General features: G+C 51.8%; 1 protein-coding gene and 1 non-coding gene across 5 annotated transcripts in view; both read right to left on the reverse strand.

Moving 5' to 3' along the window:
- GCN1 (GCN1 activator of EIF2AK4) overlaps positions 1 to 14,152 on the reverse strand; it is a 66,706-nt gene that overhangs the window by 14,864 nt on the left and 37,690 nt on the right. For 3 of the 4 annotated variants that reach the window (XM_064272277.1, XM_064272278.1, XM_064272279.1), the window contains 16 exons: positions 13,267 to 13,347; positions 12,715 to 12,906; positions 11,330 to 11,457; positions 10,969 to 11,158; positions 10,692 to 10,762; positions 9,207 to 9,372; positions 8,650 to 8,844; positions 6,828 to 7,074; positions 6,241 to 6,362; positions 5,785 to 5,899; positions 4,827 to 5,006; positions 2,804 to 3,024; positions 1,537 to 1,605; positions 1,202 to 1,340; positions 917 to 1,113; positions 588 to 730 (listed from right to left, as the gene is read on the reverse strand). In XM_064272277.1, the coding sequence (XP_064128347.1) occupies positions 588 to 730; positions 917 to 1,113; positions 1,202 to 1,340; positions 1,537 to 1,605; positions 2,804 to 3,024; positions 4,827 to 5,006; positions 5,785 to 5,899; positions 6,241 to 6,362; positions 6,828 to 7,074; positions 8,650 to 8,844; positions 9,207 to 9,372; positions 10,692 to 10,762; positions 10,969 to 11,158; positions 11,330 to 11,457; positions 12,715 to 12,906; positions 13,267 to 13,347 (2,456 nt within the window). The remainder of the gene's footprint in view (positions 1 to 587; positions 731 to 916; positions 1,114 to 1,201; positions 1,341 to 1,536; positions 1,606 to 2,803; positions 3,025 to 4,826; positions 5,007 to 5,784; positions 5,900 to 6,240; positions 6,363 to 6,827; positions 7,075 to 8,649; positions 8,845 to 9,206; positions 9,373 to 10,691; positions 10,763 to 10,968; positions 11,159 to 11,329; positions 11,458 to 12,714; positions 12,907 to 13,266; positions 13,348 to 14,152) is intronic. The other variant, XM_064272276.1, reaches the window with a different exon arrangement.
- On the reverse strand, positions 8,331 to 8,465 carry LOC111753154 (small nucleolar RNA SNORA42/SNORA80 family). Its single transcript, XR_002788017.1, has one exon. It is a non-coding gene; the product is annotated as a small nucleolar RNA SNORA42/SNORA80 family (small nucleolar RNA).

A 14,152-nucleotide genomic window follows, 5' to 3' on the forward strand; every position in this document is an offset into this window, starting at 1 on the left:
ACCAAAACTCCCACCATCCAGGCAACCAAGCACTCTGTGACACCCTTGTCACACATATCCCTCTTCACCAAGACAGGCGCCCAACCACACACGAAATGAGAAACAGGCCCGCACTACACGTGTGGGACCATAGCCTACACTGTGCCGGCAACAGGAGGTCATGGGCTCTCTGTGTCAGCTCATACAGTCCTATAAGATTATTACCATTATTTGACTTAAAAAAAAAGACCACTGCACGGATGTGCCAATCTCCAGTTTTTCAAATGGTAAACAATACTGCAGCAAATATCCTTTTAGATGAATCTTCAAGCACCTGACCAAATACGTCCTTGGAATAAATTTCTAAAATTGGAATTTCCAGGTTAAACGGGTACCCATGTTTGCAATTTTAATACAGCTAGAAGACTGGATAGAGAAATCTTTCAAAAAGAGAATCAGGATGAAGGCTTTGCTACACAAAATGGTAGAGTTACAAAATGGTTAAAAGCAAGGGTCTAGAAAAAGCTGAAAAGAGTTCCTGGCAACACTCTGCTCTCCATTTCTCAAGTGGAGTTCCAGATAGCAAAGAGTGGGTCCCCTATTTGCACCTTATTCTCCAGAGGTCATCAAACAGGCCCTGCTCCAGCTGGGGCAGCAGCAGGGCAATGGCCGTCTCGGCGTACATGGAGATGACCCGCTGGCCTGCTCGCAGTGCTGTGTCACGCACAAACTCGTTCTCATCAGCAAGAGCCTGTGCACAAAGAGGGTTGGTCAACCAGGGCAGCCTAGACTCAAAGGAAGTGGGACTCCCAAATTAGCAGGAGGAGGATGCCTGCCACCCGGCCCCCAACAGCAGGGAGCCACCAGCCCTTCAGGAGAAGACATGCACCCTGCCTCCCTCGTTAGCACCATCCTCAGCATGTTCACTGGTACCTACTTTGAGGATACAGGGGATGATGGGCCCCACGTAGGGCGTAAATTTGTCCCCAAAGGTGATGGGCAGGTAGTTGAACATCATGATGTAGCCATCTCGGACGTGGGGGGCAATGTCCACTTTGCTGGCTGTAGCCACTATTTCCGGCATCAGTTTCTCCAACTTTTCCACCCCCAGACCAGCCATGACCTCAGCCAATCCTATAAGAAGACAGAAGGAAATGAACCACTTGGACATGAAGGCCCCGAGAGGGAATTCCTGGTCTGGCCTCGGCTGCTCCGGCCTCACCTTGCGCAGCACCAGAGCGGTCCACGGAGCTCTGCTCATAGGTCAGCGTCTCCATGAGCCACGGCAGCAAATCCTCAAAGCATGACTCCCCCATGCCCTTTACCATGGCCCCAAGAGCCTTTGCAGACACCGTCCGCACCTGTCAGGCAAGCAAGATCAAGGACGGGGATGAGACACAGCGCAAAAAGGCAACCATGTAGGAGCAAGGAGGGGCCCCTACGGTCTCCTTCCCTCTACCAGACAGACACAAAAACCGCTTATGGGAATTCTCAGGAATCCATTTTCTGAGGCCTAGGCTGAAATAATGAGTCCCCCACTCCCCTCACTAGACTCACCTCAGGCACAGGGTCCAAAAGGGATGCTTTCAGGCCAGGCGTCACGCTTGGCAAGTAAGGAGCCAAGTCCTGCAATGACATGAGAAGGACTGCTGCTTTCTCTGGGCCTGTTCTGTGGTGGACCCTGACCTCACCATTCTGCTGAGAAGGAGCACTCAAGAAGAGCCCCGGCAAGAAAGCCTAGCAGCTCACAGAATAGATGAGGAAAGGTAACTGATGAAGCACTCCTCGCCAGTTTCCTTGAAGGTCCCATGCAATTGCTAGAGGAAACCTATCAAGGACCCAAGAAGTGAACCCAGGACTACCCTCAACAGATCAAACAGGCACCTATACAGTTCAGTGCTCTTACACTTCCTGCCCTTCTCCTGGGACCAAGACCTGCTCAGCCTCCAGAATCTTTAGGAAATGAAATTTCTGGTACTTTCCAAATTTCGTTACCATTTTCTTCACCTTAAAATGTTTGTGTCTCTTGATGTACCATTCAGCTTTGGGGAATAATTTCAAATATAGAAAAAGCCTTATGCTCTCTGCGGCATCATTTAAAATAGCTAAAAACCTTGGCAACTATATGACTGGCGATAGAACTATATAAGGTAAGGTACATAAACTTGTCGGTATATTATGTAGCTCTTAAAAATCCATTTTATGAACTACTTGCTGTAACTGGAAATAAGTTTATATTCAGGAATGTAATAAAAAAATTAACAGTAATTGTTTTGGTGTTGGGGGACTTAAGGATAAAATTTTTTGTTTTTCTGCTTAACTTCCCAAATTTTCTATGATTGACATGGTGACATTTCCATTTTTATCTTCTTTTCCTGGGAGATGCAGAGCTGTGGTAGACAGTGAGATCAGACATGCAATCTTTGGGGAGCAAATAAACAAATAAAACACATTTCCCAAACAAGCCTCATTTCCTCTGGGTGACCTCCAGAAGCCCACACTTGTGACAAGCAAGCATGGCAGGTTGTCAAAGGAGCAGCCACTTTACCAACACTCCTGAAAGCTCAGTGAGGAGCTGGACCTATCCTCCACCCCAGTCCGCACAAGAGGCCCAGTGGGACAGGCCTCAACTGGGTACGAAGCCAAGAAACACCTGAACCACTGTTACCTGCAAGATGCCCAGAGAGTGTAGATTTCTTCTACTCCCTATTCTCCAAAAATAGCCCACTTCTCCTCCCCAACATAGCCAGGGACCAAATATCAACATCCCTTCCCGTCTGCTGTGGGTAGAGACTCTGTGCCCCAGCCCCAGCTGGGCTGTTACCTTCTGGTCTGTCAGGGAGTACATGTTGCCGATAATCTGAGCTGCCATCTTCCGCGTGTCTGTAGAACGATCCTGGAAGGCTCTCTGAACGATAGGCATGATGAGGGCCAGGGACGGGGCATCAATGAAGTGGACAAACTTGGTGTCCAGCAGGGTCTGCAAGCACTTCTGTGTCTTCCTGGACGGGTCCGTCAAGGCATCCAACAGGACGGGGGCAATGGCTGTAGGTGCCAACAGGGGAGGGGTGGGTTTGTACAAGTCTATCGAGAGGCCAAGCCAGTGGCCCCAGAACCAGCGTGGATCAGAGAGGAGGGAGCCCTGGGACCCCTCCTCCCCGAGGCCCCACAAGTTGCCAGCTGAGGAAGCTAGCCTGTCTGCTAAGAGCCACCCTCACCCCACCAGCAGGAAGCTGAAGACGCTGTGTGGAGGCAGCTGCCATCCCTTTACACTGTGGAGCTGAGACTGGCGGGGCACCTGTGGGCTGATTTCAGTGGGCAATGAGCTGCAGCCACAGTGCGAGCAACCCAGGCACCAGGGACTTTATGCTGGAAGCAGCAACTCAACTGTGGTTTTGTGAAGAAAACTGTTTTGAGACACCAAAGGCCCCTGAACCAGTGGTGGGAGTGAAGTCCAAGGTGGTCAGAGCAGCTACACGCAGATAAAACGAGCTCTCAAAGTTCTGCATAAACAAGCCCAGCCCAGGGAATTCCATGAGACGAATACCTGGATTGTCTTATCCACAAGCCGAGGGAATCTAACTACAATAAAGACCCATGCTGATCAACAATAAAAAACAACCCAATTTTAAAAAATGTAAGATTTGAATAGAAATTTTTCCAAAGAGGATATGCAAATAGCCAACAAGCACATGAAGAGACGTTCAACATCATTAGTCATTAGGGAAATGTAAATCAAAACCAGGAGGTGCCACTTCACACCCACTAAACCAAACCAAACCTGCGGCCGTGAATCAATTGAGACTCATGGCGGCCCCATGTGTGTCAGAGCAGAACTGCTCAATAGGGTTTTCTAGGCTATGATCTTTATGGAGGAGCCCTGGTGATACAGTGGCTGAGAACTCAGCTGCTAACCAAAAGATCAACAGTTCGAATCCACCAGCCACTCCCTGGAAACCCTATGGGGCAGTTCTACTCTGTCCTAGAGGGTCACTATGAGTCGGAATTGACTCGACGGTAATGGGTTTAGGTTTTTTATGGTTTGGAATCTTTACAGAAAAGAAGTCCTGGCGGCACAGTAATTAAGCACTCAGCTGCTAACCTAAAGGTCGGCAGTTCGAACACACCAGAGAAGGATGTGACAGTCTGCTTCCATAAAGATTACAGCCTTGGAAGCCCTGTGGGGGAATTTTACTCTGTCCTGTGGGGTTGTTACGGGTCAAAACTGATTTGACGGCAACAGGTTTAACCCTGAAATTAAGGACCACTGGTGGCACAACGATTAAGTGCTCAGTTGCTAACCGACAGGTCGGCGGTTTGAACCCACCAGCCACTCTGCAGGAGAAAGATGTGACGGTCTGCTTCCATAAAGATTACCACCTTGGAAACTCTATGGGCCAGTTCTACTCTATTCTACAGGGTTGCTATGCGTCAGAATCAACTTGACAGCACACGACAACAACCATCTTTACGGAAGCAGATAGCCAGGCCTTTCTTTCACAGCACCGCTGGGTGGGTTCAAAACATCAACCTTTCAGTTAGTAGCTGGGCATTTAACCACTGCACCACCAGGGCTCATTTTATACCCACTACTATGATGACTAAATTCAAGAAGACAACAACAAGTACAAATGATGACGACTGCTCTGGACCAGTCGGAAAACAGACCGCTTCCATACAACCTCAACTAATTATTCCAGGAAAAGGGTGGCCCACCTAGGACTTAGAAGTTAATTCACTGCGGACATATGTGCCCTCTCAGGGCAACAGCCTGGGTAGGTGCATCTTCCCTGCAATGTCCAAGGGCGGGGAGAGCCAATACAAGGGACCCTGTGGAAAAGACATACCCAGGATCTCCGGGTTCCTGATGACGGAGCCGATCTGCCTTAGCGCCTGCTGTCCAGCCTTCTGCACTTTGACGTGAGAGTCAGTCAGCACCTCCGTGAGCTTGGGCACGATGTTGGGCAGGCAGGATGACAGCTGCTTTGGAGCACAGTACGCCATCGCCCCGAGCAGCTCCACCGACCCTGCAGACAGACACACACCCAGCACTGGACCCACTGAGCACAGACCTGCAAGTCACATGGGTGGGCTGCATGGGCAAGGGGTGACCAGCCTGCTCCTCTGCAGGCCATGCTCACACCCTCCCTGGGAGGGGCCAGAGGGGCTGCCTCCAGCAGAGAGTACAAAAGGCTCCTGGGGCCTGCTAAGCCATGGGATCCTGGCTGAGAAGCAGTGCAGTGTGGGGGAAACAGGTGAGACCGGGCTGAGGGAGGCCAGGTTCAGTCCTGGTGGGGATCAAAGGCTAACTCACTTCATATCTCGGGCCTCGGTTTCCCCACCCACAATTGAGGAAACAGATTTACAGGTGTGATTTTTCAAACAATATAGAACCAAGTCTGAAGGACCAACGAAGAAGCCAATTGGAGAGCCCCAGACTAGACGCCGCCCAAACTAAAGCACCTGCTATGTCTGTTTTGCGTACAAGGTTCCAGAAAAGACTCTCTCTTTTAGAAGAATTTTAATGGGGAAAACAGCTTTAGAGTCACAGAACCAGGTGATTTCAGAGTCCAGCTTTAAAGCCCTGTGATTTCATGACCTGGGGTTGTGGCTCCTGTCCTGTGCATGGGAATGCACAAATCACAGAAAGATGGAGCTGCCCAAGGGCACCGAGTCTTGGCCTTTTCCCTGGGCTAGGGACTGAGGGCCACATACAGGACAAGGGCTGCCCGTGACTTGGATCCCTACAAGGGTACTTTCCAAAACAGGAAGTTGAGGAAGAGGGGCAGGAAGAGAGTGGTTTACCAGCTTTGGTCCTCCAGGATTCCTCCTCCAGGGCAGCCAATAAGGAGGGGAGCACCAGCTTCACCCCGTGAGCACTCAGGTTGCTCATCACAGCCTTGGCACAATCATCTGCAGCCTCAAGGGAGGAGAAAAGGCATTCAGGGGCGTCCTCGCCCAAGCAAGGGTTAAGGCCTGATGCCATGCCCTGTGTGCTTCCAGTGACTAGCACTCATGGGTCTGTGTCAGGCCCTGTGCTGAGGTCTGGGATACTGTGAACACGAGGCAGTTTCCCATCCTACTCAGTGCTTTATGGGGAACCAGAGAATAGTCTACACCAGTAACCAGTGCCCGAGGTGTGGGCAGAAGGCATTCTACACCGGAAGAAGAAGCCACGGGGGCCTTAGACCACCTGAGAGGCTGCCCTGCATCTCACACCTGGGCCAGCCCCTGGCTCCCCCGTGCAGCGTCAGGACTTACCTCACGCACATACTGGTTCCCGTCCCCGAAGCACAGCAGCAGGTGGGGTAGCACGTGGACCACATACGGCTCAAAGAGCTTTCCCAGCATGGTGCAGAGCATCTCAAAGGCGAAGAGGGCTCCTGGGGAGGAGCAGGGGGACAGCTGGGAACAGAGTGTTCTCTGAGGCTGCCACTGGGAACAGGAAGAGGCCAGCAGCCTCCCTACCACCTCCTCACCCTCTAGAAACACCCCGGGCAGCTATGGACTAATGTGGCTTTCCCACGAGGGAGCAGCACCCTCTGTCCCAGCTTGAAGCATCCCAGAGCAGCGGTGTGGCTGAGAGGAAAGAAAAGGGCAGGGGAGCCGCCTGTCACTCCTTGGCACTAGCAGCTAGAAGGGCAACAACTCTCCCACCTAAGGGTGTTGTTGAGTTAGGAATAAGAACGCCCAGGCCACATCATCTAGGACCCAGGAGGAACGGGGACACACACATGCCCCTACAGAACCGCCGCAGCACACACACAAACACCAGCCCTGCGTCCCTCCCTGGCAACCATCGGGACTGGCTTTACACACTGGATGACCCGAAGCTCAGAGACACGCACCCTCTCTCCGGCGGAAGTTCTTCTTGTCCTGGATGGCGTCGGTCAGCGCTGCCATCATTTCCTGCTGCTTCAGGGAGAGGATGCCCAGGCCCTTCACCAGGCCTGCCAGCCCGTACGCAGCCCCTTTGCGCTCAGCATACTTGTCCGACTCCAGCAGCTGCTGCATCAGCCTCTGGATCATCCCTCCCGCGTCCTCCTTGATGGCCGGCACAAGAGGCGGCAAGCAGCTCGCCACGGACTCCTGGACCTGGGGAGGGCACGTCTTTGTCAGAGCGGCAGCTCTGCCACACCACAGCTGGGTCTGGGTGACTGATACCATCCTGTGCAGCCGCTCACCACCAGATATCCCTAAACTCATACCAGCTGAATGCTGCCTGCCCACTGTCACAGGATGTCAGAGAAGCAGATGGGGCCTCACACGCCCTCTCGCACGTGACACACATGCCCTGCTGGTGTGCGTATCAGTTTGTCAGACACAGCAGCAGCAGCAAGCACGGCGCTATTTCTGGTCTGAACGAAGAACCGAGGCCTGGACAGGTGGGAAAAACTCCAGAGAGACCAAACCCACTCAGCGAAAGATCTCTACGATGAAGTGTGTTACAGCTCCCCCATATAAGCAGTCCAGGTCTCTGGGCTTTCAAATGTCTCAAGACCAGGCTGCGCCCTACAGGACCAGGGCCAAGTTGAGCAGAACCAAGAGACACTGTAAACTTTCCCTTCCAGCCACAGCCCATAAGCCCAACTGAAGAGCAACAAAGCGCAGCACTTTCCGGTACCCATGTGGGGCCCTTTGCAGGTCGGGTTTTCTGACATCTTACTTGATCACAATTTTGTAAACTTACTCTTCTCAACTGTGCATTTGAGGAGGGTACTCTGGGTGACCCAAAATGCAAGTCACAGAAAATGTACACAAATGTTTCTCCAAGTAGAGAAAAATGAAAAAAAAAAAAACCCTTTGCACTGTGGCTTGAGGCTGTAGTAAAAGGCACCTGATACATGGAACCAACATATGGAGAGGGTCGGGAAAAAGCATGACGAGAGGGGCCCATCTTTTTTAGTCTCTGGACCCCAGTGGGAAACCCTGGTGGCATAGTGGTTAAGTGCTACAGCTGCTAATCAAAGGTTCGGCAGTTCAAATCCTCCAGGCGCTCCTCGGAAACTCTATGGGGCAGTTCTACTCTGTCCTATAGGGTCGCTAGGAGTCGGAATCGACTCGACGGCACTGGGTTTGGTTTGGATCCCAGTGCAAGGTTTACACAAAGTGCAAAAAATGATTGTTAGTAAATGAATGGAAAAAAGGAAAATATACAAAAACAAATTATACAAAGACTAAAGGAACCCCTTTTCCATGGGTGTTCTCTGTATTGTAACTTTTTATTTTTAAATACAAACACGAATGAGCACTGTAATGACAAACATGACAATGAAATGCAATATAGATAAATACTATACTGTGTCCTGTTGCATGTTTGCAATTTTTGGGTTGTCCTGCCAGAGTCTGCTCACTGTGTCATCCCTTTCCGTGCCCACAGCCCATGGGGAAGGAGGCTGGCCAGTAGTTGAGGCTACAGTTTACTGTGGCATGGACACACTATGCAAGACCCACAGAGGAGGCCTGCCATAAATTCACTACAATGCTCTCCGGGGGTGCTCTTGGCCATGAACCAGGCTGTCCCGTGGGAAAGGGGGCTACTCCTCGCAGAAAACAGGGCCATCTGGAGCCTGGTCACCTAACCCTGCCCCCGCCATCCTGCTGCCTATCCAGAGCCGGGTCCCCAGTTCCTCAACTGGCCCCATGGGCCTAAGGCCAGGTGGCACATACCTGCTGGGAGGGGGTGGAGAGGGCAGCGATGAGCTTGGCAACAATGGGCTTCACTTTGGGGTCGCTCTTCTCCAGATGCTTGGCCAGGGAGCCCATCAGGACCACCACACTCTGCCGCACAGCATCGTAGCTGGCGTCATTGGGCGCATCCTTCAGGAACTCCTCAAACACTGGCAGCAGTGAGTTGACGTTCTCCTGGAAAGCCAAGCCCACTCAGGACCTGAGGCCAACCTTACGGAGCTGCGTGCAGGGAGAATGATCTCTGCCCCAGTGACCAAACCCAAATCTGGCTCTGGGGCGGGCCTCCTGACAAGCCAACCAGCAATACCAGCAGCTCTCCCAGTATTCTGGCAGGATTGGTGCAGGCCTGTAAGACTTTAACATTCTTTCAGGATCTTTTTGGATCAAAAGGGATGCAATGGCAGTCTTCCGCTGGCAGGGCTACCACCCCTCCACGATTTCTGGCATTCAGTACCTGTGTTGCCATTGCTCAGCCCTGCCTCCTTCCTGGGCCCAGCCACCCTCCCTGCCCCCTCAGCTGGCTGAAATCCTTTTACCTTCCCATGGGTGTTGAGCGTTGCAAGGGCTGCATCTAACATGCACTTCCGGACATCTGGGTTTCGGTCGTTGAGGGCATCAGGGACAAAAAACTGAAAGAGGGGCTTCACCTGAGAGCTGTCCAAATACTGGGAGAGCTTGTTCAGGGCCAAAGCCAAGCCACACCTGGGAAAGAAGTGGCAGTGTGTCAGTGGGGCAAGAGCCAGCCAGGGTTTCCTCTGCTGATGAGAGCTACTCCAGCTCGTCACCAGGAGACGGAGCATGCCTGCAGCACACACGGCTCCAGGGGAATAGAGCACAGCATAGAGCCCATGGCCAGGGCTTATCCAATGGTCTTGCACAACTGACTTGTCAAATAGAGTTCTGACATCTGCCCTGGTGTCCCTGTGCAGGGGACCAGCTCTGCCTCAGTTCACCATGTGTGAGTGCAATGCCCGCCCCTCTAGCTCCAAGGCAGGGTGACCCTGGGCGGGGACCAGCTCTGCCTCATCTCCCCACGTGTGAGTGCAATGCCTGCCCCTCTACCTCTGAGGCAGGGTGACTCTGGTCGGGGACCAGCGCTGCCTCATCTCCCCACGTGTGAGTGCAATGCCTGCCTCTCTACCTCTGAGGTAGGGTGACTCTGGTCGGGGACCAGCTCTGCCTCATCTCCCCATGTGTGAGTGCAATGCCTGCCTCTCTACCTCTGAGGTAGGGTGACTCTGGTCGGGGACCAGCTCTGCCTCATCTCCCCATGTGTGAGTGCAATGCCTGCCCCTCTAGCTCCAAGGCAGGGCGACCCTGGGCGGGGACCAGCTCTGCCTCATCTCCCTATGTGTGAGAGCAATGCCTGCCGCTCTACCTCTGAGGTAGGTTGTAAGAGGCAAGGGATATTATTCTTTTCAGCTACAGAGCAGAAGGAAGGCTCTTGGGGCAAAGAATCTATGTCCCATCCCTGGCTGATGCTCTGGGACAAAAAAGAAATAATCTCCATGCATTAGACGGGCCCATAAACTGACACACGAAGCAGCCCTGGGATGGGGAATGCCAGGGCCAGCCACTCAGAAAGCTAACATCGACTGCGTGTCTGTCACTCACCTACTCTGGTAGGTAAGTATCTTCTAAGGTCACTTGCTCCCAGACATCTCCCAAATCTTCCAACTGCTATGGCTGGGCTCTGAGGGGGAGCGAGCTAACACTCACAGGCACTTTACATATTGTCCGGCAGCTAACTTTAACAACTCCGCAAAGGAGGCTCTGTCACTGTGCCCTTCACAGTGATGAGGAAACAGGCCGGAAGAAAGAGAAATGTGCCCAAGGCCACACAGCCAGCACAGAGAGGAGCCAGCAGTAGAGCCTAGGCCTCTGACTCTGAGGTCATGCTCTCTCCTTCTACTGTGCCATTATTCATGCCGCCTCCTCACTGCACCCACCCAGCCTGCCTGCATTTTACATCCACAAAAGCTCTGGGTGAGACAAGAACAAGACTGGAACAGTTGGAATACCTGGCTTCCCACTGATCTGGAGGAGATTCAGAAATAACTCGTCCCAGAGCATCCAGAACCGGGGGCGGCCGCTGCAACAGATAGCTCAATAAATGCACTGTGGTGCTCTCCCTGGCCCACCAGGTACACCAACCACCTGGCCACCAGGACCGTGAGGCAGGAAGTTAGTCAGAGCCACCGGAGTCACAGTGAGCTCTCAGACTCTGGTCTGGACTAGGCCAGGAGCTGGGCAGAATCCAAGCCAATCTCGTACTGCCCAGACCACGTCATTACTCACATAGAGCTTCTCCTGGTAAATCTCCACGAGCCTGCCCATGACTTCCGCCGCCTGCCGCTGGTACCGTGCCACTGCCTGGGAAAGGGCTTCAGCCCCAGCCTGCCTCACGGCTGCCTCGTGATAAATCACATCATCAATCAGCAAGGAGCAGAGGTCAGGCTGCAGATCTAGGTCCATCGACGACCATAGCCTGTGCAGACCCCAGGTGGGGGCTTGTCAGACAAGGCTCTGCAGCTCCTGCCTGCCAAACCTGACCACCCAGCCCCTCTCTCCACTGTAGGCTGAGCACACTGCAGGCTGAGCGTTCTTTTATAGGGGAAGAAGACAGAAGAGGAAAACGAGACCTTCCAGCAGCGCTCACCTCTCAGCCAGCTTCCGGATCTCCTCCTCCTTGTCAAACTTGACCACCCAGAGCCGCCGCAGAAGGTTCAGGCCATTCTTCTCATCAGTATCAGGCACAGGCAATACCATGTGGAGCTCCATCAGCCCCTGCAAGGGGGAGGGGTTAGACTGTGTGAGGCACAACCTTTTAGGAAGCGCTTCTAACCTGCCTCCTCACCTTCCTCTTGGCTGTGCCACCCAAGGTGCCGTTAGCCACATGTGGCTACTTGATGTGAAATCAATTGGAAATAATTACAAATGCCATTCCTCAGTTCTACCAGCCACATTTTAAATGGTCCATAGCCACATGGCTACTGCCTACCATACTGGACAGCATTTCCATCACTGCAGAAAGTTCTACTGGACAGCACTGGTCTAGGGAGTGCTGTGAGTCAGCTCAGCTCACGACCTACTCAGTGTGTCTTAAGACAGCTTTTCTTTAGTGAAATGAAGGTGCGGTAAAACTGGTGTTCTTTTGCCAGAATAACAAACAAATCTGTCTTGGAAGAAGTACAGCCAGAATGCTCCTCAGAAGCAAGCATGGTGAGGCTTTGTCTCACGTACTTTGGACATGTTATCAGGAGGGACCAATCCCTGGAGAAGGACATCATGTTTGGTAAAACAGGGGGTTAGTGAAAAAGAGGCAGACCCTCAGCAAGATGGACTGACAAAGTGGCTGCAACAATGGGCTCAAACATAGCAATGATTGTGAGGATGGCACAGGACCGGACAACTTTTCGTTCTATTGTACATCAAGTCACTAGGAGTAGGAACCAACTCAACAACAGCTAACAACAACAATGGCAGAACTCTGTAACGTAAAAATTAAAAAGTCTAACTCTAAGTAAGACATACATGATCTCAGAAAAAGGGAAGTCTGATTGAATGAATTTAGCTTTAACAGAAATTACCACCTTGCCCGTATCTTCCATATTTTTAACCAAGTGCCAGTGAAAACTCGGTCACAGGCCAACGGTAGGAGGCTTCAGACTAGCATTTGGGAACCACTTACTCATCGCTCCAAGGGGATTGTTTAGTTTTGTGCACAAAAGCCAACAATGAAAGCCAAGTACAAGGTGGTGGGTTGAAAAAACAAACTAATTTTGTGAGTTATATCTGTCTATAAAGGTATCAAGATCCGCATTCCGTTTTAGAACACAGGTGAAGTCTTTGCAGGTGAAGAAGTAGACAGCAATACATCGCGACAACTATTTGGTTGTTCCAATTCTCAGGTAGATCCCCGACCCACCCCCGTGGCCTCTTTTCACTGCCTCTCCAGGACACAGTGGTGCAGGCACGAAGCAGTTCCCATCAGGGTGAGGGACAGTCTCTCAAATGCCCATCACACAGCTCAAACTCACGTACAGTGACAAGGGATGCTGGCAGTGGTCCCGAGGGGGAGTGGCCACGTACCCGGAGCGCAGTGTCCCGCACGCTGGCACATGGGGACTGCAAGGCACAGAGCAGCACGTCCACCTCCTCCTGCTCTGCAAAGGCACAGCCGTCCTCGCCACTGCTGCTGGCACACAGGGTGGTCATGGTATCTGATGCCAGAACCTAAGAAGAGCATCGATCTGCCAGGTTGAGTTCAGCAATGTCTACCAAGTGCCTACTCTGGGCCCAGGCAGAATGCCAGGCAATGACGGGCTGAAAGACTCAGAGAGGGATCTGAACTGAGAATGTCCACCCCCGCAGCCCCACTACAGCTAAGACCCTATCTCCAGGCCAGGGCTCAGTGGCAGGGCCCAAGCAGTCTCTCACTAACTGAGAACAGTGCAGGCCAGCTCTCAACAGCAGCTCTTCTGCCCAAGTCCAAGAATCAGGGCCGAGGGAACAGAGAACTAGCACTCAATCCCTTATCCTGGGATCTGTGGTCACAGACTGAATGACAGTAACTACAAATGAAAACCAGATCACCTGCAGGCGGGGGGAGCCTGTCCCGATCACCCACGTCAGCAGACGCAACATGGCCACACGCGGCAGCAGCTCTGGCCCGTTCTAGGAGAAAACAGCAGACAAGTTGGGGCGAGGCACAGGGAAGGTTTGTAACCAAGCCTAGCAGCAAATGAAGGCATCCTCTCACCCTCAGGGACACATCCTGGGTCATATATCAGATGTTACTGTAGGAACCCCTGAGGTTTACAACTAAGTCCAAACAGGCGAACCCAGTCAACTATGGTCCTCGGTGATTAAAACAAGAACAATGAGGCTGGCTTGAGATTCACAGAACAGGAAATGCAGGAGGCCCATAAACATATAGAGAGACTCAGCTTTACAAGTTATAAAAAATGCAAAATAAAATGAGGTACCGTTCTTTTGCACATCGCTGGCAAGACTAACACCATCTGAGGTTGGAGTAGGCTTGGAGAAAGGAAACTCTTAGTGAGGGCGTATCTCAGAACATGCCACATGACCTAGTACCTCACCCCAATTCTCCTTCCTACAGAAATGCTCCCACGGGCTATATGAGGTGCACATACATACAAAGGTCTGTATCACAGCACTGTTCAAAACAGGGAAGAGCTAGAAAAGTTTAAATGTCCACCAATAAGTAAACAGGTCAATAAAACATGGCGCCCACAGTATGGAATACCACGCAGCCAGGAAAATCAATAAGGTAGATGAGACCCAGGACGTATGGTTATATGAAAAAACCCACCCATGCATGTGGATGTAAGTTTTGCACGTGCCTAAAAAAAAAATTCACAAGGGTATACACATCAAAGTGTTAGCAGTAGTTACCTCTGGGGTATGGTATTTCCTTTTTAGCCTCTGTATGGTTAGAATTTTTTAAATATGCATG

This window comes from Loxodonta africana, chromosome 19, assembly GCF_030014295.1.
Source record: "Loxodonta africana isolate mLoxAfr1 chromosome 19, mLoxAfr1.hap2, whole genome shotgun sequence".
Taxonomy (NCBI): Eukaryota; Metazoa; Chordata; class Mammalia; order Proboscidea; family Elephantidae; genus Loxodonta; species Loxodonta africana.